At 48.9% G+C, this 22,935-nt stretch overlaps 1 protein-coding gene across 1 annotated transcript in view; it reads left to right on the top strand.

The window, feature by feature from the left end:
* Nucleotides 1–16,696, top strand: part of Slc9a3 (solute carrier family 9 member A3) — a 41,760-nt gene extending 25,064 nt beyond the window's left edge. Inside the window, exons 2-16 of the mRNA XM_027400166.2 lie at nucleotides 2,964–3,266; nucleotides 5,369–5,529; nucleotides 7,206–7,284; nucleotides 7,880–8,057; nucleotides 9,015–9,235; nucleotides 9,604–9,806; nucleotides 10,315–10,404; nucleotides 10,502–10,572; nucleotides 11,503–11,632; nucleotides 13,762–13,877; nucleotides 14,419–14,548; nucleotides 14,765–14,941; nucleotides 15,164–15,236; nucleotides 15,939–16,046; nucleotides 16,443–16,696. Of these exons, the coding sequence (XP_027255967.1) occupies nucleotides 2,964–3,266; nucleotides 5,369–5,529; nucleotides 7,206–7,284; nucleotides 7,880–8,057; nucleotides 9,015–9,235; nucleotides 9,604–9,806; nucleotides 10,315–10,404; nucleotides 10,502–10,572; nucleotides 11,503–11,632; nucleotides 13,762–13,877; nucleotides 14,419–14,548; nucleotides 14,765–14,941; nucleotides 15,164–15,236; nucleotides 15,939–16,046; nucleotides 16,443–16,696 (2,294 nt within the window). The remainder of the gene's footprint in view (nucleotides 1–2,963; nucleotides 3,267–5,368; nucleotides 5,530–7,205; nucleotides 7,285–7,879; nucleotides 8,058–9,014; nucleotides 9,236–9,603; nucleotides 9,807–10,314; nucleotides 10,405–10,501; nucleotides 10,573–11,502; nucleotides 11,633–13,761; nucleotides 13,878–14,418; nucleotides 14,549–14,764; nucleotides 14,942–15,163; nucleotides 15,237–15,938; nucleotides 16,047–16,442) is intronic.
* The last annotated feature ends 6,239 nt before the right edge of the window (nucleotides 16,697–22,935 follow it).

Below are 22,935 nucleotides of genomic sequence, written 5' to 3' on the forward strand. Positions count from 1 at the left end.
TTTCATGGCCCTTCATCAGAGAGACTCACACTTTAGTGATCCAAAGGACACAGGGCACCAGCTTTCAGACTGAGACTCTGAGTAGGGCATGGCAGAAATGTGACACCCCCCCCCCCGCCCCCGCCAAACTGGAGCCAGCCCAGGGTGTGAAGAAAGGCAGGGCATGCACATGGCCTCTGTGGCTTCTACACAGCTTCCTGTAAGCCTGGCACATGAGTCCTGTGGGATTGGAGGACAGAGCCAAAGTAAGGCATGGCTTCCTCCCTTGAGAAAGAAGCTGAACCACAACTAGAACACATGGGAAGCTATGGTCATGGAGCAGCTGCTGCCAATCTTTGAGGAAACAGTGGTTGGAGACATTTCTGAACACAGCCTTTGGACCCAGAGCCCATCTTTTATATTACCAGACAGAATAGGAAGTGGGAACCTTATCTTGTCTCAGGGAGGTGGAATGCCAATGCATGGGTTCATGGCATCACAGTCTCATCCCAATGTCCACAAGAACCCTTCAGCACAACTCCTTTGGGTCTAAGAATGCAGAGCCCTAGGATGGCTCAGGATCTGTTGAGTCTGGGGGGTTCCCAAGTTGGGTGTCAAAATTTGCTGAGATTCTTGGGCTGCCCTGGCCCATGGCCATAGAGTCCAGAATGAGGATACAAGCTTTCTGTGTGCAGTTGGTGATGCCGCATATACTTGCCCTGAGCTCTCTGTGGGCAGCACATGTGGATCTTCTTATCCACATTCTGGCCTCTCCCTGGAATAGAGACAGCACCCAATGAGAGAGCATGAGTCTATAAACCCCAGAAATATCAGACCCTCCAGATATTTTCCTGCCAATGGCCCTGGTACCTCAAAAGGCTGGATAATCTTGGACGGGGACCAAGGAATCAAGAAATCTCCCTGGCAACCTCCCTCTCAGCAGCTTCCCTCATTCTGAGCTGGTACCTTCTCTGATATACTTGTCCCAGGCACCTAAGATGGTCTGGAAATTATATCATGTTTGTGGCCTTGCCAAGCCTTTCGTATTACAGGATGGGCCCCATAGCTAACTCCACCTGATATTAATGAAAGCTTTCAGAGAAGAGAAGAGAAACTTGATTCAAATTGAAAATGTGCACCTAGGGAACACAACTTTGGGGCACAGGCAGGAAGTCCTTCCAACCCCCAAAGTACAACCCATGTGTCTGTGCCAGCTAAAACCTGACCCTCCCCAAAACTCAGAGTCTGGACTGGTGACTACAGGTGGTAACCAATGATGTGACAGGGTCTCTGTTACGTTGGTGATTTCTGGTGACAGGCTAGCAGGTTGACATTGAAGTGACAACCTGATCTGACATTTGCTTCTCTCCAGGCTTATGCACCATTTGTATGTAGTTCAGGGCTGTCATGGTTAAGGACAGTAGCAGCCTCCACCCCGTGGGTGGAGGGGCCCTGCTAATCCCTGCAAACCTTGCAATTATTGTGAAGAAACCAGCCAGGGAGCCCTGTCAAGGCTGTCCAGTCGAGAAGGGCGGGTCCAAAACCATCCTCTAGGCCCCACCATCATCAGCCCCACCAAGAGATGCTTTTTCTGAGACCTGGTTGATTACCATACCACCCTGGATCAAGGGGGATTTTGGATGAATGGAGGTGGGGGTGGGAAGTGGGAGTCTGGGGGGAACACACACCTTTTTTTTTTAAGATTTCGGACATATCATCAACATAACAACCTTGGTGAATGAATTTGATTGTACAAAACATTACTTAAGCCAAAGGGGGAAGCCATGTCTATCAGCATTCAATTGTGTTAAAACCAGGCTTAGCACAGGAGAAATTAGATCACCTTTCTTTTGAGTCCAAATCAGACACAAGACCCATGGCTAAATGGCTGTGCTTCTTTACAGGGTGGAGCTGAGCACCTGTCAAGCTCTAGCAGGATTCATGATAGCTGAGGAGACTGAGGGCCTGAGGGGATTGACAGGGGTCAAGCTTGAGTATCAGGAAGCCAACTAGTTTCTACCTGGGGTTCTGGAGACCCTTGCTGTAGGATCTACTACTCCTAAATGCTGTGATCCCAGAGGTGTCATGGGGGACATGAGGAGCATGAGTTTCCTAAAGGGGACTGCAATGGAATGGGTTTAATCTCAGGAACAGCCAGGTCAAATTGGGAAAGAGGGCACCTACCTTGGAGGCAAGGGCAGTCTATCTGTCCAACTTAGGTCACTTCCTCTCAATTGCTATGTAGCTTCCACCTGTGGAGTCTGTCATGGGGTGGGAGGTTCTGTCATCCGGTACACATACTTTGTTACCCTTGGATGAAATGGAGATTCCATAAGGTAGAGACACTAGTTTGGTGTGGCTGAGCTCTATCCAGCTCTTGGCCTTGGCTCTGTCTATGTGTGCCAGCTGTGGGCAGGAACAATTCATCTCCAGAAGGACCAAGTCATCATCAACAATGCTCTCTCATCCCCCATCAGCTGTGGGTAGCTGGGGAGACAGAAGAGCTTTACATTATCCCAGGTACCCAAGAAGAGATCCATCTAATACAGTGGTCCCCAGCCTTCCTAAGGCTGTGAGCCTTTAATACAGTTCCTCATGTTGTAGTGACCCCCAACCATGAAATTATTGTTGTTGCTACCTCATAACTATAATTTTGAGACTGCTATGAACTGTAATATAGATATCTGTGTTTTCCAATGGTTTGGGGGGTTGTGACACACAGATTGAGAACCATTGATAGCAACTTCTGCAGGAAGTGTCATCAAAACCCCAGGCGGAAACTAGTTGGCTTCTTGATATTCAAGCTTACAAGAAACCAGTGACTACCCTGATCTCATGGGTGCACACGGGTGGGGGTGGGGGTGGGGGGTGGCTTCTGTTGTGACTCCTCCCATTCCTCTGGGGAACCTTGTCTCCAGATCTTCACTTTGCCACTGTAGTCCCGTATAGGCCCTGATCTCCCTGATCCTCTTTCCTTCCCACAGTCTTTCATCTGTCCCACAAGGTCACCAGTGTCGTCCCTGAGAGCGCTCTGCTCATCGTTCTGGGCCTGGTGCTGGGTGGCATCGTCTGGGCAGCTGACCACATTGCCTCCTTCACACTCACACCCACGCTCTTCTTCTTCTACCTGCTACCCCCCATTGTGTTGGATGCTGGATACTTCATGCCCAATCGACTCTTCTTTGGTAACCTGGGCACCATTCTGCTATATGCTGTCATTGGCACCATATGGAATGCAGCCACCACAGGATTGTCCCTCTATGGTGTCTTCCTCAGTGGCCTAATGGGTAAGTCTATATATTGTCCCCTGGGTGAGCCAAAGTAAAGGTGTAGATCACAGACATAGAAGGGTTGGGGCTAAGGGTGACAGGCAGTGTCTTTGGGGACTACTTAAGTAAATAGCCTGGTATTTGTAAGAAGGTTCAGTCTATAAGTAGCTTCCTTGGAACATCTGCAAGCTAAGGCTTTTGTGTCGTGTTCAGAACAGATTTGTGACCGCACAGACCAGCAGGATGGGTAAGTGTGCATAGGTAGCTATTCTCTCTTGCTCCTGACATAGTTGGCAGAGTGGTGTGAGCCAGCTGTTCAACCCCCATGGGAGAAAGAGATGAAAGTGGACTGCTCCTAGACTCATGAGTGAATTACAGAGTTGAGCATGCCAAAGTCTTGAGTGGTTTGGTGCTGTTTCTGCTCAAATCTGCTAGTGATTACTTCACTTAGCCTTGGTTACCTCCCAGGAACACCCCACCCTCTGTGCTAAATCTTTGTCTAGCTGGGAGACAGCAGGTGATGTCTGAGCAGACATGAGTAGGTGTTCACAGGAGGACTCAGAGTCAGGACTTTCCCTTTGGCACATTCACTGAGTGAATGAGACCCTTGAAATCCTAGAGACCAAGGAGAAACAGGGAACAGTAAACCCAGGAACTATCAATTGCTTGGGACCTTATCATTTTAGGGAGTTCCTGGGGTCCCTGCTGTCCAGTATCATTAGAGACCACAATGGTAAGGACCTGCCTGGCTAATAAGACTCTAGGCATCCTGCTCTGGAGTTGGTACTACTGGTCATACTGGTGATGCCATAAGGCAATGGGACACATCTAAGATGGCTGTCTCCCTCTGGCCCTGGAGAGACGCCTTGGGATACAGAGTGGGGACTTCTGGAATCTAATACCCATAACCCTTCAAGGGTCATGCTGGTCCTCACTTTACAGCCTTGTCACCCATAAGATCCCAGCATGTGATGTTCCTGGAGCTGTTTTTAGGGTGCATGGAGAATCCGCTAACAAACTGACTTATGGTGTAAGCACAGGTCTTTAAGCTAGCTGAGACTTGGCAAATGTGCTTACATTTGCCCAAATCTAGAGTATTTTAATCTCTGGGGACACCCAGGCCCATTTTCCTACCATGCCATAGCCATGAAGAATTGTTACACCACAGTGTCTTTTAATAACCATTATTGTTGTGTATCACTGCCTGCAGACTCTCCCATGATAGACACAGGCTGGCATCCTGTGTCCACCTTTGGAACCTTGCTGGTCAAAGCAGACCAGAAAGATCGTACTTGTCCCATGAGCTCCCTTTTCTCTGTGACTCTGGCTGATGGTTTACCCAGGATTGCCTAGGCAGTGGTGAGTCCCTGAAGTCAGCAGCTCAAGGCCAGGGTTCACTCACCCTTACTGGGAGAGTCAGGCTAGGCCAGCTATCCTGCAGGTCATCAGTTCTAGGCCTAAGGCAAATGTGGGCGCACTTTCCAAGTTGGGGGGGGCAGTCCTGGTTCAGTGGACTGTACATCTGCTGGGATCCAGCTTGTTTTTGGAGTGTATTCTGGTTCTGTCAAGATTCTAGAACAAGAGGCTGGTTCTGTTAAGGCATTTCAAGGCTGGACCAGAAGCTGGTTTGCTCTGGAAAGCTGGGCGGGGCATATATAGCGTGGCAGTTGAGTGTGTGGTCCTTTTCTGAATGGAAACTCAGGAAGACTCTGGTCTTAGTTAGAGGCAGCATAATTTATTAATCACAGACATATGGGGCTCAAGTCACTACAGAGACCACTCTGTTCTTTGACTTCTACTCTTTTTCTGGGGCACACTAGATATCTGGGGGTACTTACTTCCCAAGGTTCATTCCTTTGTCCAAAGGATGGCAAGTTCTTCCCCAGCTCAAAAAAGAGAGTGAAGCACTTCATGGGGAACTTGTAGCTTTACACATTCTGGGGTGTCTGGCTGCGAGCTCTAGTCTCTGAGATTCTCTTTGTCACTGGGTAGCCCTGGGAAGAGTTGTGTCTAGCTTTTAATCCTGATGTCTCTGATCTCCTAGGGACCTGATAGATGTGGGATTTGGACAAAGGGAGCCAAGTGTCTAGCCCTTGTCCCATGGTCCACATCTCTTGCAGGTGAGCTGAAGATTGGACTCCTGGATTTCCTGCTTTTTGGTAGCCTCATTGCTGCTGTGGACCCTGTGGCTGTGCTGGCTGTGTTTGAGGAAGTCCATGTCAATGAAGTTCTTTTCATAATTGTTTTTGGAGAGTCACTGCTGAATGATGCAGTGACTGTGGTGAGTGATGGTGGGGGTCCCTGGGGTAGTTGTAGAACACTTCACTTGACAAGTGGGCATTGCCAATATGCCTCAGATAGATAAGCTAGATAGAGGTTCATTATCTATACATGGTCTCCCTTTACAGCCATGTTTGCAACCCAGGGATGTCCAGCATCCTGCAGGGTGTTTCCTTCATCTGTCCCCTGGCACAGCGGCCTGGGGGTATGAGTTGGGGGGAATAGGCTCTGGCCTTTATCTGTCTCCCTAACTCAGATTCATCCAATTTCTCTCTTTTACAATCTTAGGCCCACCCATTTCATGCCTTTGGAGGTAATGCTGCCCAGTTGAAATCCCCATATCCATGTCCCCCAGTGGTCTATAATTTTGGACCTACGCTTGCTACTGCTCCTAAGAAACAGACCAATAAACAAACAACAAACTCTTACAGGAATTGCATTAATCTGCTGAGCCCACCATAACAAAATATCACAGAAGCCTGGGGCTCACACAGTGAGAATTTATTGTCTCTGTGCTGAAGGCTGGAGGCTGAGAAACAAGAATGGCAGCTGGCTCTGGAAGCCTCTTTTTTTGGCCTACAGATGGTATCTTTTCTGTGTCCTCACATGGTCATCTTCTGTGTGTGTGTGTGTCCTGAAGTCTTCTTATACACCAAGATCTACTCTATTGATCTCACTTAACCTTAGCTACCTCTCTGAAGACTTATTATCAGACAGCTGCATTCTGAGGTCTTGTGGTCAGGACTCAACATGTAAGTGGAGGAAACACATTCATCTCCTTCAGCGAGTCAAGATTCCCCTGATGACTTCTGGGGTTTCTCAGAACCCTGCAGTGGAGTTAGCATAAGGTCTCCACAAAGATGAGATTGTGTTCACCCTGGCAACAAGAAGCAGGTTCATGAAACATGAGCATAGCTGCTGTTTCCTGCAGTCCTATGGAAACTTCAAAACCTGCCCCCAGATGGACTACAGGTCTGTGGGAGGGGATGAGGGATTAACTGGTTAAGAATGGGCCCAAGCACTTAGCTGACACCTGAGGAAGTGTGTTTGGTTTCTTCTGCCATCTGAAAGTGCCTGTGGTCCCTAAGAAATTCCCCATGTCTTATGCTCCCTTGGATACAGAAGAACTGCAGTGTGCATTGTATCAGATTTCTGTGTGTGCCAGAGACTCTTAGGGCCCATCTGATACCTAGTCTGAAATTCAGAAAATAGCTCTTAGCCTTCTTGAGCCACAGTGGCCCCAAGGCTTCCTGTGGACCAAGGGTTACCTCCTGCACTCATGTTTCATGCCTTTCCTACCTTCATCCTCATAAGGAAGTTCAGCCCCACAGATGGCTTGCTCAGGACTCAGTGCCCATCATGGCTAAACACTCTGCGCAGCTGCCTCAATATTCCTTGAACATTGAGCATAGAACAAGAGTCTACAAGAGCATAGAACAAGAGTCAGAGATTGGGCCTGTTTCCTTGGATCTGGGACACCTACTTGTCTGCACATCCCACTTGCTCACTCCTCTGTTGACCATTGTCACTTTCTGCTGGCTTTACAAGTGTTTTTTTTTTTTCAGTTTCTGGTGTCAATTCTGGGGCCTAAATCCAGAAAAGAGGGGGCACTGGACAGGGAGGGGTCAGTGTGGATGCAGGGCTGACCAGATGTGTTCCTGTCTTCTGTACCCTTAGGTCTTGTACAATGTTTTTGAGTCTTTTGTGACGCTGGGTGGTGACAAGGTGACTGGCGTGGATTGTGTGAAAGGCATAGGTATGTATTGGGAGGGTTCCTGCCTAGCCTGTCTCAGATCTAGTGGTCCAAGAGTGCAGAGGCTTGCCTCCTCTCTAGAATAGAATCCCTAGGGCTTCTGCTATCCTGGGGTCTCTAGGATTTATTCTGGTTACTTACCAGGCTGGGTTTCTTTCCTAGAACACCACATAAACATTACTGGATGAAGGTTCTGCGGGGGAGGGGGTGGTGGTGGTGGTGGTGGTGGCGGTGTTCTGTGTGTTATTCTGAGAAGGGATGTGGATGGTCAATACAGGTCTTTCTAAGCAAGGACAGATGGACAGTGTATAAGGACACAGGGTTCAGACCTTGCTCCTGACCCAAGCCTGCAGAGACAACAAGGCAATGCTCCCTTTCATGGAGTCCCGTTTTCTGTGTACCATGCCTCTCTCCTCTGTCTCCTGCACTAAACTTGGAGACCAGACACTCTCATTGAGAGCAATATTGCCTCATTTCCTAAACTTTCAGCATTTCTGTAAGCAGTTACTTGGAGCCTCCATGAGGAATGATCAGCCAGCCTGGTCACTTTTACTGACATCACCAGTCACAAAGGACCATTCATTCCTTTCTCTCACAGTGTCCTTCTTCGTGGTGAGCCTAGGGGGCACTCTGGTGGGTGTTATCTTCGCCTTCCTGCTGTCCTTGGTGACTCGCTTCACCAAGCATGTGCGTATCATCGAGCCTGGCTTCGTCTTTGTCATTTCCTACCTGTCTTATCTGACCTCCGAGATGCTGTCCTTGTCAGCCATCCTGGCGTAAGTCTCCCTCCAGGAATAACCTCCTGCTGTTGGCTGGGTTGGGTAGGTGGCTTTCGAGCTGGTGATGTGCCAGAGATCCCCTGCATTCAGACTCTGGCAGAAGGTGCCAGAGGGTATATTGTGCTCCTTGCCATCATTCTGGTGAAGGGGCTGTGGGAATGTACCTGGTACCTGCCTGCTGTCCTCTTCTTGGAGCATGAACTGTAAGCCCATTGTGTAGCTTCTATGGCTTTCATAGTTAGGTAGAAATTCATTGGCAGGGGCAAAGAAGTAAATCTAATTTTCGTTTGTTTTTTGAGACAGGGATTCTTTGTGTAGCCTTGGCTGTCCTGGAACTAGCTCTGTAGACCAGTTTGGCCTTAAACTCACAGAGATCTGCCTGCCTCTGCCTCCCGTTTGCTAGAATTAAAGGCATGTGCCACCACTGCCCAGCTCTAATTTTTTTTTAAAATAAGAAGTCTATAAGTCCTCAGAATTGTCCTTGGCTAGACAGGTGCCTACTGAGAGGACAGGTAGGTGTGTGCTGTGGCTTGTGATTCAAGAATGAGCTGTCCAGAAACCCTATCAGAGCCTCTACTGGCATGCAGCCTCACACTCAGGCAGGAGCCTCCTGACACCAAAGTTGGCCCCAAGCTTCTCCAAAGGCTAGTATGACCTGGTTACCAGTCAGCTACCAACAGGCCCACAGGCTTGACGGCTGTTTCTTCATTGAAACTCCACATCTACTCTTAGAGCATGGGAGCACCTGGGATCAGGGCATTGATCCTCAGGAAGAGCAGGGTTCCCACAACACAGGACTGTTCATTGTAGATTACATCTGCTGCTGTAGATGCAGAGGTCAGTAATGCCACCAGAGGAAGTAGGGATGGCAGGAGCTGGGCCTGGAATCATCTGGTCTGAGGCATCAGCCTGCCTGAATAGAGACAGGGAAACCTCACACTGCCCCTTCTCCAGCATCACCTTTTGTGGCATCTGCTGTCAGAAGTACGTGAAGGCCAATATCTCAGAGCAGTCGGCCACCACTGTGCGCTACACCATGAAGATGCTGGCCAGTGGAGCAGAGACCATTATCTTCATGTTCCTGGGCATCTCAGCTGTGGACCCCCTCATTTGGACATGGAACACGGCTTTTGTGTTGCTGACGCTGGTCTTCATTTCTGTATACCGAGCCATTGGTGAGGGTTAGGGGCACTCTTGGGAGTGTCTAGGCTCCCTTAGTTTAGGTCATAGATTTGAGGGCCCCAGGGCAGCTCAGTAGCAAGTCCAACCACTGATCTCTATAAAGGCCAAGATTTTTCAAGGTGCAGCATGGGGACCGATGAGGCACCAAGGGACAGGATCAAGGAATGGGAGAGAGAAGCTGGGATGAGAGCAGCACTGTTGCCTCATCCTACAGAGGGCCTGGCCAGTAGTGCCCTTGGGGAGAGACCTACTGCCCAGCCTTCATAGTCAGCCAAGGGGCAAAGGGTCAAAAGGCTTTAGGGAACCCTGAGGTGTGGCCTTGGGGAAAGCAGCCATGGAGCTGAGTGACCTCTCGCTACAGGTGTTGTTCTGCAGACCTGGATCCTGAATCGTTACCGCATGGTGCAGCTAGAGACCATTGACCAGGTGGTCATGTCCTATGGTGGCCTGCGTGGGGCAGTGGCCTATGCCTTGGTGGTGCTTCTGGATGAGAAAAAAGTCAAGGAGAAAAATCTGTTTGTTAGCACCACTCTCATTGTGGTCTTCTTCACAGTCATCTTTCAGGTGTGGCTCAGCTTGCCCAGGGCACTGCCTCAGGTTGTTCAAACCTTGATCCTACCTAAGAGCAACTGTCCCTACCTCAACCCTGTAGGTTGAGGGTTTCTAGATTCCACACTTTAATTGGTTTCTGTAATTTTAGTAATTAGGAGCATTTTGTAGGTTTTCATGTGGCCCCACAGGGGACATAACATCATTTGTCCTAAAAGTGTTACTTCCCATCCAGGACTTAAGAGAACAGACCTAGTTACTTCCTGACTGCTGGTTGGTCAGGCACTAGCAAGCACCTACTACACTGGCTGGCCAAAGTGACAGCTGGAGGTTCTGACATCCATATGGATATCCACAGCACAGGGGCTTTGGGACATCTTTTTATAGGGCAGTGCCAATGGATTCATGGGTCCCTGTACTATCTACAGTGGGAGAAGAGATCTGATGTCTGTCTGGTTTGGGCTTAGAGGGCCCTGCTGGGTATGGGGATCCTACCTGGCACCTGAATTAGGTTGTCTTTCAGGGCCTGACTATTAAGCCCCTGGTGCAGTGGCTGAAGGTGAAGAGGAGTGAACAGCGTGAGCCGAAGCTCAATGAGAAGCTACATGGTCGGGTAAGAAGAGGGTAGAAGAGTACAGCCTGGGGAGGCACAGTGTGGGATAGGCTGAGGGTGAGGATGGATAGTCAATTAAGTTTCTTTCCTCTGAAAGGCTTTTGACCACATCCTCTCTGCCATTGAGGACATCTCAGGACAAATTGGACACAATTATCTCAGAGACAAGTAAGTAGTAATAAGCTGTAACCTTCCTTCTCCTAGCAGTGACCCCTCAAACATAGAACTCTGGGCCCCACACATGCAGACAAGGCCACAAAAAAACACTGGAAGCCACATCAGTTGTGTTACCATAATTCAAGAACCACAAAACAGCATTTCTGGAGGACCTCTCCATTCAGAAGAGTCAGAGACAAAATGTCTGGGTTGTAGGCTGACCCTGAAGTATATATGTTGGGGAGAGTGAACAGAGTACAATGCATGGACACCTTGTCATGTGTCCTCCATTCCCAGGTCAAGGGCTTAAGTGTGCACTAGATTCCCGGGTGCAAGCAGGTGAAAAACAAAGTTAATACTAGCTGAGAGGACAGAGCAGCCACCAATCTAGGGACCTGAATCTTATTCCCAATGATCCTCCCAGTAGAAAGATACCCTTCTACTGACCAATTAATGCTAAATTTAAATAATGTAGGAATTAAAAATCAGGAAAATAAATCAAATTAACACTTGTTAATACCTGTTTTGAGATAATTAAAGTCCATATGAGGTTGCAGAGTTAACTTGAATAATGCACCCTAGACAGCAATGTCTCAGGAATTAGAACTATGGCTGCTGGTGTCTTAATCTTAGTCTTGTCCTCACAGCACCAAGGAGGGTCAGGTAGCCACTTGGAAATCTGATCACTCAAAAATGGCATATAGTTCCACTGCCAGCCACTGTCAAATGGGAGAAAGCAAAGGGTGAGATCTGAGGTGGCCTGAGACCTTTCACGTTAAAACTCACTTTCAAGTTGTTACAATAAGTTAAACCCAGGAGAAAAAGACTGGTCCTATGTTGGGCTTAGCTCTGGCAGACATTTGCCTGTTCTGACCTTGTTCTAGTCCATGTGGGGTAGGCTGCCCCAGACTCCCAGTGCTGATGTGATCTTTTTTCCCCCAGGTGGTCCAATTTTGATAGGAAGTTCCTCAGCAAAGTCCTCATGAGAAGATCGGCTCAAAAATCTCGAGATCGGATTCTGAATGTTTTCCACGAGCTGAATTTGAAGGACGCTATTAGCTATGTGGCTGAGGTATTTGAATACCCTATTTGTCCCTTTGCTAAAGTTGAGGGCTAATGTAAGACAATACATGTGGTCTAGGACATGGGCAGAGGGCAGTGGTGAGTGACCCTTGTGCTCTATGCTTGGATGGCTCACTGCAAAAGCCCATGTGAGGTTTGGAGTTGTATTCTGGGAATAGGGCATGTCAGAGTTCCCTGTCACTCAGGAACCAGAGGCATAGGCACAGTGACCATCTGGATACTGTAGTTTTGGTAGAACTGACATGGTGACTAGGCTCTATAGGAGTCTGAATGCCTGTATTTTCCCTGAAGAGAATGGAAAAGCTTGGGAAATAGAGAGTAATGGGTCCAGGTCCTCTATCTACTCACACATATATGTTGTACTCAGCAACAAGTTGGTAGATACTTCCTACTGGCTGCCAACCTTAAGGAGCAGCCCTACATGAGCATACACAAATGTATACACATGGCTGATACATGCACACTCAAATCTATAGGAATGCTCACATATACATATGTGAACATACATATACCCAGGTACAGGTGCACTTATCCATCCATCCATACATATGTACACACATATATGTGGACTTATGAACACATGTGTATGCATAGATAACAACACAGACACACACATACACATTCATATTAACTCCTCCAATGACATGCATGTGACTATCTTATAGCTAGTGCATTCATGACCCACCCACCCCTCTCTGGGCCCCATGGCATCCTTTATAGATAGACATAGGTCCAACCAGACACCACATGACTCCATGGCCATTGCCACCCAAGTAATATCGTGGTGCTCAATCTGAGATGCCTCCTCTCTTTGACAGGATTTATAAAGAATTCCAACCTTTTATGACCCTGGGTGACCTTGGCACAATGACAAGGATGGAGGATAAGAATGAAAGGGTGGGTTGAGGTCTCTGGCAGCATTCACTTGTCACTTTCTCTGTCTCTGAGAGGATCTTTAGCTCTGACTTCACACTAGTCAGAGCCCTGAGCCTCACCTGTTCCCCACTGCAACAGCCAGAATGTCTTGAGCTTTGTACCAGCACTTCCGTCACTGTTGGGAGAGATGGCTCCAAATCCTACATGGATGGTTTGTCTATACCAGTCCATCCCCACCCGGAGATTCTTTTCCCCCACCCTTGACCATTTGTCCAGGAACCCCAGCAATATTTCAGCTCTAAGTCTCTGCCCTAAGGGTCACCTGACTTCCTTCCTGATATCCCTACCCTTGGGGTGAGGGGTGCCTGGCATCATCGATGACATAGGAGAGATGACTGCCCACACCTAAGGAGGATGAGTGGCAAAAAAGAATACAAAAAACAGTGGATTTGGAAGAAAAAGACCAAAAAGTCCTAGCCCATACCAGTGATAAGCCAAATACCCTGGTGTAGGCAGTCCAAGACAAGTACCAAGTGTTTGCTGTCACCAGACTATCCACACAATCCCATCCTCTTTGAAGGGCTCCTAAGGGAGCGCCTCACAGACTGTCAAATACAATGATGTGTTGACAGTTAAGGGAGGAACACAGCTGATAGGTCATCACCCTTCTAACCCTGGCACAGCTGTCCCCTGGGGACTCTACCTGAGGCCACAGTGTATTGTTGTCTGTGACCCTCAGTAGCTTCTCACTTTGCTGATTCAGACCCTAGAAGGAAACAGCTTTTCTGTCCTCTGGTAATTTTGCTTCTTGACCTGCTCTGTTCTGTGTGGTTTTGACTTGCATCCAAACAAAGGCATGTGGATTGGTGGCTCTGGTGGGGACAAAAACTATCTCCCCCCAACCTTCAAGTGGGGGTGGTATACCCTAGACTTGTCAGTGTCCTTTAAGAGATTCTGTTTCTACCTACTGTTTTTTTCTGCTCAACTCTTAGCTCTGATCCTCTCAAGTGATGCTTTGATGATCTCTACTTGGACCTAATCCCAGCTCCTACCTTGTATCTTGGCTCTGGCTGGGCTGTAAGGTGTCCCTTGGTTTTGGACAGGGTCCATCTCGGGGCTCCATCTCTGCCTCCCAGAGCCAACAGGCCCCTGAGCTTGGTCACAAGATCTTTTGACTTCTCTGTGGCAGGTGCTGTCCAAGGGTTATCCCTGAGTACTGATGAGTCTATATCCTTCTTGTAGGGAGAGCGCCGTGGGTCCCTGGCCTTCATCCGCTCCCCAAGTACGGACAATATGGTCAATGTGGACTTCAGCACACCCCGCCCATCTACTGTGGAGGCATCTGTCTCCTATCTCTTGTATGTGACCAGTTCATAAACTTCTCTTGGAAAGGGTACTCCTTAAAAGCGTCTCTCTCCTGACTCTTCAGCCTACTAGCACCTTCTGCAGGTGTTGAGGCAATTGAGTCAGGAGAGTGTGAGTAGACTGGTGTAGAAGGGTGCAGAAAGATGCCTGCATCCCCACCTGTGGAAGCACAACTTTACTCAGCAATCATCAGGACTGTTTGTGGTGCACTGGTATTAGAGAAGAGGAGGGCAGGAAGGGATAGTACCAGATGCCTGACTTGGTCCAGCATTTCATACCCTCTGCCCCTGGGCAGCTGACGACCACTTCTTATGATGGTGGCTGTTCTAGCATTCTAGTGCTTAGGAGAGGCTGTGGGCCTCAGACTCATAGCTGGGCTGTGGACTGGTGATAGTGGGGTTCAACCTCATACAGAAGTCTAGAAGGCACCCTGGGAGACCATTTGAGCAGTGTGGGAAGGGACTACCAGGTATCTAGGCAGGGCAGAAGACCTCTGTGTAGCTATCCCCCTGGGCTCAATGTTGGTCCATGTAGGAGGGAGAATGTCAGCACTGTATGCCTGGATATGCAGTCCTTGGAGCAGAGGCGGAGGAGCATTCGTGACACTGAGGACATGGTCACCCACCACACACTGCAGCAGTACCTGTACAAGCCTCGGCAGGAGGTGGGTACCAGGGGATGAGCCACCCAGAGCCTGCCCTCCTATCCCATAGAGTAAGCTTTGGTCGTCCCTTCATGTGCCGTGGCTGGTGGAACTTAGCCCCACGTCTAGAGCAATGTCTGCCTCCTTCTCAGACAAGGGGTCTACAAGGGCTGAGCTGGAAGCTTTGTGAGCCACCTGGGCCATACAGGCCCAGCTAACTGCCAGTTGCTCCCACAGTACAAGCATCTCTATAGTCGGCATGAGCTAACACCCAACGAGGATGAAAAACAGGACAAGGAAATCTTCCACAGGACCATGAGGAAGCGCCTGGAGTCCTTCAAGTCAGCCAAGCTAGGCATCAACCAGAACAAGAAGGCAGCCAAGCTGTACAAGAGGGAGCGTGCACAGAAGCGGGTGAGGGAAGGTGGGGCCGGTGGGGTCAGTGGTTGTTGGGTGGACTTCTAAATACTGGGAAGGGTCAAGAAACTCTCTGTGGTCCTGCTGGCCAGACAAGCTATCAGGTGAACAGCCTTTCACCAGAGCAGAGACCCTTGAGGTCTAGGACAGAAAATGAAGTCTCAGCAGGTTAGAGGTCTGGGTGTCGGTGTGTCTGTAAGAGCTCATACTTGTCCACAGAGGAATAGCAGCATTCCTAATGGGAAACTTCCCATGGAGAACCTGGCACACAACTTCGTCATCAAGGAGAAAGGTAAGACCTGTTTCTCTGCATGTGCTTGACTCAGAAGGGACTCCGGACTCTACCATGGCTGTATTCAGGGATTCTGACACTGGGCCTCCATGCATCCCTTGTTGGGGGTGGTGCCACTAGGCCAGGCACTCTTAGTGCTCTTCTCTAACCCTCTTGTTGCTATACCATAGAGAAGCACTCCCCCTGTGGAATGGAGAGACATCTCAGTGGTTAAAAGTGGTTGCTGTTCTTCCAGAGGAACCAAATTCAGTTCCTAGCACCCACATAAGGCAGCTTAAGCCACCTGGGACTCCAACTCCAGGGAATCTAATACCCTCTTCTGGCCTCTGTGGGCACTCAATACACCTGTGCGCGCGCGCGCGCGCGCGCGCGCGTGCGCGCGCGCACACACACACACACACACACACACACACACACACACAGCCTTTCTCCATCCTTTTCATTGTAGGCCTTAAGGTCCCAGCCTCTGCTATCCAATAGACCTTCCCAAAGACCAAGTATGGTTGGGGGTCACAAAAGGAAACACCATAGGAGTGGCTTAGGTCTTTGCGCAGCTGGCCCCAGCCACTTGGACACTGGGCTGGTCGGGTGCTGTGAAAAACTGCCTGTGTGTATTATGTGTGTGTGGGGGGTGGGAGGTGCCACCAGCCAAAAAGAACTTGAGTCATCCTTGCCCAAAATATTTCTCCCTCTGTTACCCAGATTTGGAACTTTCAGAGCCTGAGGAGGTCACCAACTATGAAGAGACCAGTGGGGGCATTGAATTTCTGGCCAATGTCACCAAGGATGTAACCTCTGAATCTGGGGCAGGTGAGATAGGAGAGACCAGTGGGAGAGCTATCCCTGCTTCCCCAAGTGAGTCACGGAAGAAGGAATCAAAGGCTTGGAGAGGCTTAGTGTAGGTCTTGGAGGTGTCACCTCCTCCACTTAGATGTCTCCCAAGAGCAGATGGCAAGTATATCTGGAAGTAGAGGCCGGGTCTGAGAGAGCAGAGATGTTGCCCAACTTGTCTAGGTTGTATGGGGTCTCAAATGAGGAAAAGTGTGGGGTGAGGGTCAAGTGTCTAAGTCTGACCATCCAGGTTACCTTGAAGGTAGTAGCCACAAGAACAGCTGACATAGTCACCCAGTACAGAGCCTATCTACCCAGCCTCCTACTGCCCGTGGCGGTATTTCTTAGTGGTTGACCAGATGCCCTTTCTCTTAGGAATTGATAATCCGGTGTTCTCCCCTGACGAGGACCTGGACCCAAGCATCCTATCCAGGGTGCCGCCCTGGCTGTCCCCTGGGGAGACGGTGGTGCCCTCTCAGAGGGCCCGTGTCCAGATTCCCAACTCTCCCAGCAACTTCCGCCGTCTGACACCATTCCGCCTCAGCAACAAATCAGTGGATTCCTTCCTGCTGGCCGATGGCCCTGAGGAACAGCTCCAACCCGCTTCCCCTGAGTCCACACACATGTAACTAATTGGCTTCTTCCTCTAACACCTGCTTTCTTCCTAGCTATTGCCTTCCGACCTCTCTCCTGGACCTGCACTGTCTCAGACTTTCCAACAGCTTTCTTCACTCTGTAGACCCTGTCGAGCTGTATTTTTCTTAGGAGACTGATGGAGGACCCCCATTTGAGTCTGCTTCTCTAGCTAATGTGTAGCAGACAGATACATTTGAGGCCTGGCATGGTGGTGTATGGCTGTAAACCCAGCGTTTACAAGAGATAGGTAGGATGGCTAAGGGTTTGAGGCCAGCCTGGGCAACATAACAACATAGAAGTTATTCTGTGGTCAGGTCTCATGTTCATTTCAGATGAAAATGAAAGTGGGTTTTTTTTTGGGGGGGGATCTGATGGACATTTGTAGAGACCTTTTTATCAATCTAGTGGGAAATGAAATGAAGCACACTCCTTTACAATTGGAGATTCTGGCCAGCGCTGCTGGCAAGACCTGGCATCACTATGTATGTATGTATGTATGTATGTATGTATGTATGTATGTATGTATTATATAGAGTGGCTCTTTCCTAAGAGAATCCAGTTTTGAAATGATGTGGCAGGGACAGGAAACCTACATGGTCCCACTGCTCCTTGCTTCTGTTTCTGGCCTTGCTACCCCTGCCCCGCCCCCCTTTTGAGACAGGGTTTCCCTGTGTAGCTTTGGCTGTCCTGGAACTAGCTTTGTAGACCAGAAAGGCTTGGATCTCAGAAATCTGCGTGCATTTGCCTCCTGAGTGCTGGGATTAAAGGCCTGGCTTTCCCCCTCATTCTTAAACTCTATTGTTTTGAAGCAGAGCCTTGTGTGCCTAGAAGCTTGTGATGGGTTTTGGGGGTAGAGCAGTAGTACCCAGGGGTGAGTATGGCACTGATGCCCCTGTAGAGGGGGCTGCTGTCAAGGGCAGGGTTTGAAAGGGTCAGAACATCGGGAGTGCTCCAGATCTGCTGGCTGCATGGTGCACAGGTGCCCAGCTGCCTAGGAAGTTTCATTGACAATGGCTGGAACTCTCTGCAAGTCTGCAGTAGTGTACAGCAGAATATGTTCGACATTTGGTGTGGAAGGTTAGGGGTCCCTCCTTGCACTTGAGCCGGCACCTAGTTTTGGGCAAGCCACAGAAGAACAGCAAAATCAGGGGGAAGGGAAACCTGGGTTGACTACAGGTTTCTGTTGGTCAGTGTTCCTCTGGACTGGGAGCCACTCACACCCTGTCTTCCCGCAGGTGACACAGGCTCTGACACACCGCTCACCGGAAGCTTGTCCCCGCGTTGGCCACCCACTGCTGCCCAGCAGCCCTTGCTCCCTTCACGGCTGGCTAGCCCACGTGCCCCGAGTCCCACCCCACCTGAGCGCATCTCTCCAGCTACCTTTGCCTCAGGTGAACCGGGGACGGGGCCAGAGCACCGGGTCCCGCCCAGTGCGCACGCTCGGTCTGCGGCTGCGCGCCGTGTACACAGTCGGCGCTCCTTCCAGAGGCCGCGCCCTCGCCGCCGCCCAGCTCTGCTTAAGCTCGCTTCTCTTCCGGGCTCTACTGAACTGCCGCCACACGCTCTGGAGCAAGAAGAGACGCCGTTGTGATCGCTGCCTGGCCGGCGGCCAGTTCAAAAAGTCTCCTTCAGTGGCCCCTCCCCAACCAGCTAGGGTTTCTTAGGGTCCACTGCTCTCTGGGAGTCTTATGCTTCGTCCGGCCCTAGGAAGAATCTTTTCATCCATTGGGCGTCCCTAGAATACCACACTGCCGTTTTCTTGCCCTGGTTCAGTCCCTACTCTTCCGTGGTGCTGCGCCCCCTAATTCCCCTACCCCCAACCCACACATTGGGCCCAGGATTTGTGTTTGCCTCTCTTACTCAGAGAGGAGGAAGACCCTTGAGAGGCCTGTGGCAGACCTCTTATCACTGCTGGGTCAAAGGTCTTAACAATTTAGATTAGGAGATTTGTGGAAGTTGCACTGTCCAGATCAGCCGCATCCTAAATGGGCAGCAGGTTCTTGTGCATCTCCAGAGATACACTCTCCTGAGGCCGTATCTGACCCCCTTCCAAGTTAGTTCTCCAGAGTGTCCTTCCACCTTGTGGCATGTAGGATCAACTGCAGAAATATTCGTTCCAACTTTGGCCTCCTCTAGCTCAAGATTTTCCCTGTTCGGCCCCTCCCAGCCTGGACCTTGCATGCACAAACAAGGTATCTCGCCTGAGCTGTCCCTAAATTGGGAATACTGCAGATGGCCAGACTGGCTGGGCTAGGGGACTAAAGCCGGGTCTACAGGAAACTTTGGTCAGAACTATAGCTAGCTCTCTGTGGACACAGAAGGGCTCTACATCACCCAGGAGGGGGGCATACAGGAGCCCACTGTGGGCTTTTTCCCCTTGACTACAGGACTTCAGTCTTAGAGCACTGTCCCCTGGAGTGGGAAGAGCCGAGTCTTCATCTCTCATCACCTTCCCTCAGATGTCCAATCTTGAAGAGGTCACCTGAGTTTTGCTCCCAGCCCCCTGGAAACTTGGCCTGCACCACAGGATCTCACTTGAGGGGGGCTGAGATGAGGCTAAAGGTGGACTTAGGGACCCCCTGGAGACTTCTGAAACAAACCACTCAGTTCTCTGCTCAGGAAACTAAATACTGTGTCTCAGGATCAAGGTTGACAGTTATTTTCACAGGGTCACAAGAAGGTCCGCCAATTTGTATTAATGCTGCAGTTGAATCATGGATAGGAAGAGTGGACAATTTCCTGTTCACAAACTGAGAGGAATGAATGAACACAAAGCAAGTTCACACATCATACTGCATTCTGCTTCAGAGTGTTGTTCCCCAGCTGAACCTGTCAGTACACTGTTGACTGGCTGGCTCAGATAGGCAGCATCTGGTTTCCATAACCCTTCTTCTCCCTTGCAGCATTGTGACCACTTCTGAAATGAAGTCCAGCCATTGTAAATGAATGTTGTGGCCAGTAATTCCACCAGGCTGCTCTGGACCTGCCACTGGAGTACCTCCTAGGTAGGCGGTGCCTGGCTAATGTACCAGGGGTGTTCTGAGAGGCACCTGTCAGCCCCTGCTTTGCAGACAAGTTTCTCAAGCCTGCCTGTGCCAGGACACTGCCTTAACACACCACCTGATCTGTTGGATACGGGGTCTAATTCCCACTGCAGAATTAGAAGCCAAGTCTGACTAGACAGTGCCTCAGGGGCAACAGATACCCACCCACAGATTCCAAAGCTAGCAGCCAGGTGATGAATCTTATGACACTCTGTCCCTGTGTTTTAGCTGTGTACAGGCTGTGCCCTTTTGAGCTGGTGAACCACACCTTGGCATAGCCACATGGAACCAGAGTTTTGACAAGAAAGCCCCATTTGCAAAAACCTATTTCCTGTGCTTAGATAACACAGTGGCTATGTTTCATAATTGAGGGCCCCCCTGTTCTTGTCATTGTTGTACAATAGAATGTAAAATCCTATGAATGTATTTCCTTAGGAAAACTGTTGTAAAAGTTTTTTTTTTATTAGGAGACAATATTTATTTAATACTGAACTTTGACCTACTTTGTGTTACTACAAAGTATACAAATTTAGGAAATTTGTATTTCCACATCTGTATTTTCTTGAAAATAATTTTATTACAGTATTCAATATACTATGTATTACTGATCTTTTTGTGAAAGGAAATTTACAGAATTTCATCAAAACTAGAAATATATTTTGAGTGGTTAAAATTGTGTATTAATGTTGTGAACATAATCATAGTTGAACTTTAATTCTGATTACAGAATAATGTGCCTTAAAATGCCCCTCCTCTGAACTGGGCAACATCTGTACAGGGGACACCAGCATAACCGAAGTGACTGCTAGTCTCAGTCTATTAAAAACATTTCAAGGCATTCTGGGTGCAAACTTTGTTTATAAATGAAAAACTATATCCGGAGTAATTTATAACAGTTTGTTATACAGTAAAATAAAGACGAACAGATGGTGTTTCTGAGGCCACTCTATTAGAGGTGGGAAGCTGTTGGACATATCTATGGGAAGCCTCCAATTTAGCATCTCTCAGACATAAAACAGACCAAAGACTTCCTGTGGCCAAATGGGCAGTGGATGGCTAAAGCAGTACCCACCATGGCCAAGGAGGTGGCTGAGATGCTAGAGACATCAAAGTGGGTGAGTGGGAAGGAATGTTGAGAAAGGGCACCAAGCCTGGTGGCCAAGAAGGGTCTCTGTGAGTTGAGACAGGACAGTCAGGGCAGAGATGTGTGATGGATCCTGTCAAACATGAGGCCTAGAGATCCTGCAACACATTTTTATTTTAATTTAAAAATATTATTTAAAAATTGTATACAGAAGAGCCTTCATTCAGTAGCTGATGGAAGCAGAAGCAGAGATTCACAGTTAAGCACTGAGCCAAACTCCTGGAGTCCAGTTGTAGAGAGAGAAGAGATGAGCAAAGGGGTCAAGATCATGCTGAGGAAGCCCACAGAAACAGCTGACTTGAGCAAGTGGGAGCTCATGGACTCCACACTGACAGCTGGGGAACCTGCATTAGACTGAACCAGGCCCCGTGAACATGAGTGTCAGTTGGAGGGCTTGGGCAGTCTAGGGGGTCTCTGGCAGTGGAACCAGTATTTATCCCTAGTGCACAAATGGGCTTTGGGAGCCCACTCCCTATGGAGGGATACCCCCTCAGCCTAGATACATGGGGGAGGGCCTAGGTCCTGCCCCAAAAGATGTGACACTTTTATTATCCCCCATGGGAGGCCTCACCCTCTCTAAGAGGTGAATTTGGTGGGATGGGGGGATGGTGAGGAAAATGGTAGGATGGGAAGACAGAACTGGGATTGGTATGTAAAACAAGATTGTTTTCAATTTAAATAAAAATTAACTTAAAAAATTGCATACAGAATCCCCAGAAATTGGCTATTTACAAGAGGAGTCTCAACTGTTTACAGTCATCTTAAGAGGATATAATGGGTAAACTTAGCAAAGAACACAGACTGGGTAACTCATAAAGTCTGTTTCATGTCATAGAGGCAGAAATCTGAAATCCAGGGGTCAGGAAAGGACTCAATTGCGGCTGGCATCTCCACTCAAGTACTTATACTACTCTCATGTGACTTCATAACACCTTGATATACATCACACTTGCAACAATTCTACTTTTACCCCAAGGCTGATTCAAGGTTCTAAGGTTAAGACCTCAATTGTTCTTTTTAGGGGTCACCACTCATTCCGCTGAAGAAAGGAAGTGAGTCAAGGGGGCTCTGCTTGTCCAGCTTCCCCTGCACTCTAGATTAAAGGCCTGCTGAGGAGGCCTGGTTCTGGCAGCTTGCACCCAAGTGTGCAGGACACCCATCCTTTCCTTTCCTTCTTTAGAGGGACCTCACCCACCAACTGAGCATCAACAGATATGAGGAAAGGAGGGCGAAACGGCATCTGGTAGCTGTTTCTCCATCTCACTGGTGGCCCAGCATGACCTGAGACATCTTATTCTGGAACCCACTAAATAAAATTGATGTGGCAGTTTGAATAAGAATGGCCTCCATAGGCTCATATTTGAATGCTTAGTCACCAGGGAGTGAAACTATTGAAAGGATTAGGAGGTGTGGCCTTGTTGGCAGTGGGCGTTGAAGTTTCAAAAGGCCATATCAAGCCCAGAGTCTCTCTTTCCCTCTGCCTACAGATCAGGATACAGCTCTCAGCTACTGAGAGCACCTGACTGCATACTGCTATGCTCTCCACCATGATATTGGGCCAAACCTCTGAAACTGTGAGGAAGCCCCCATTTAAATGCTTTATTTTATAACAGTTCCCTTGATCATGGTGTCTCTTCACAGCAAAATGATCAGGGGCTAAGACAATCAACAATCAAGGGACTTTGCTAATTTGGAGGACATCCTTTCATGGGTAACAGCTCATTTCATGGAGGATAAAACCAACACCTGGTGAGTGTTCTTTCTCCAAACACCTCCCTGTCTTGCAGATGGTAGCCCTACATCCTTGTTCAGGAAGCAGACATAAACTTTAGTATATGTAGCCACAACCCACTCACTGGAATAGCCTATCCAATCCTGTACCTAGGTGTCCTCTAAAATGATTCTTGGTCCCCACCTTCCACTGGTATCATGATGGACACTGTCTACCCACTGGTACACTGGCACATAACCTGGTATCATCTCTTGACTTCTGGCAATCCCTGTCCTGTCTCCATGATCTTACTACCCACTGTTCAGGAACATG

This window comes from Cricetulus griseus, chromosome 2 (genome assembly GCF_003668045.3).
Source record: "Cricetulus griseus strain 17A/GY chromosome 2, alternate assembly CriGri-PICRH-1.0, whole genome shotgun sequence".
NCBI classification, from domain to species: domain Eukaryota; kingdom Metazoa; phylum Chordata; class Mammalia; order Rodentia; family Cricetidae; genus Cricetulus; species Cricetulus griseus.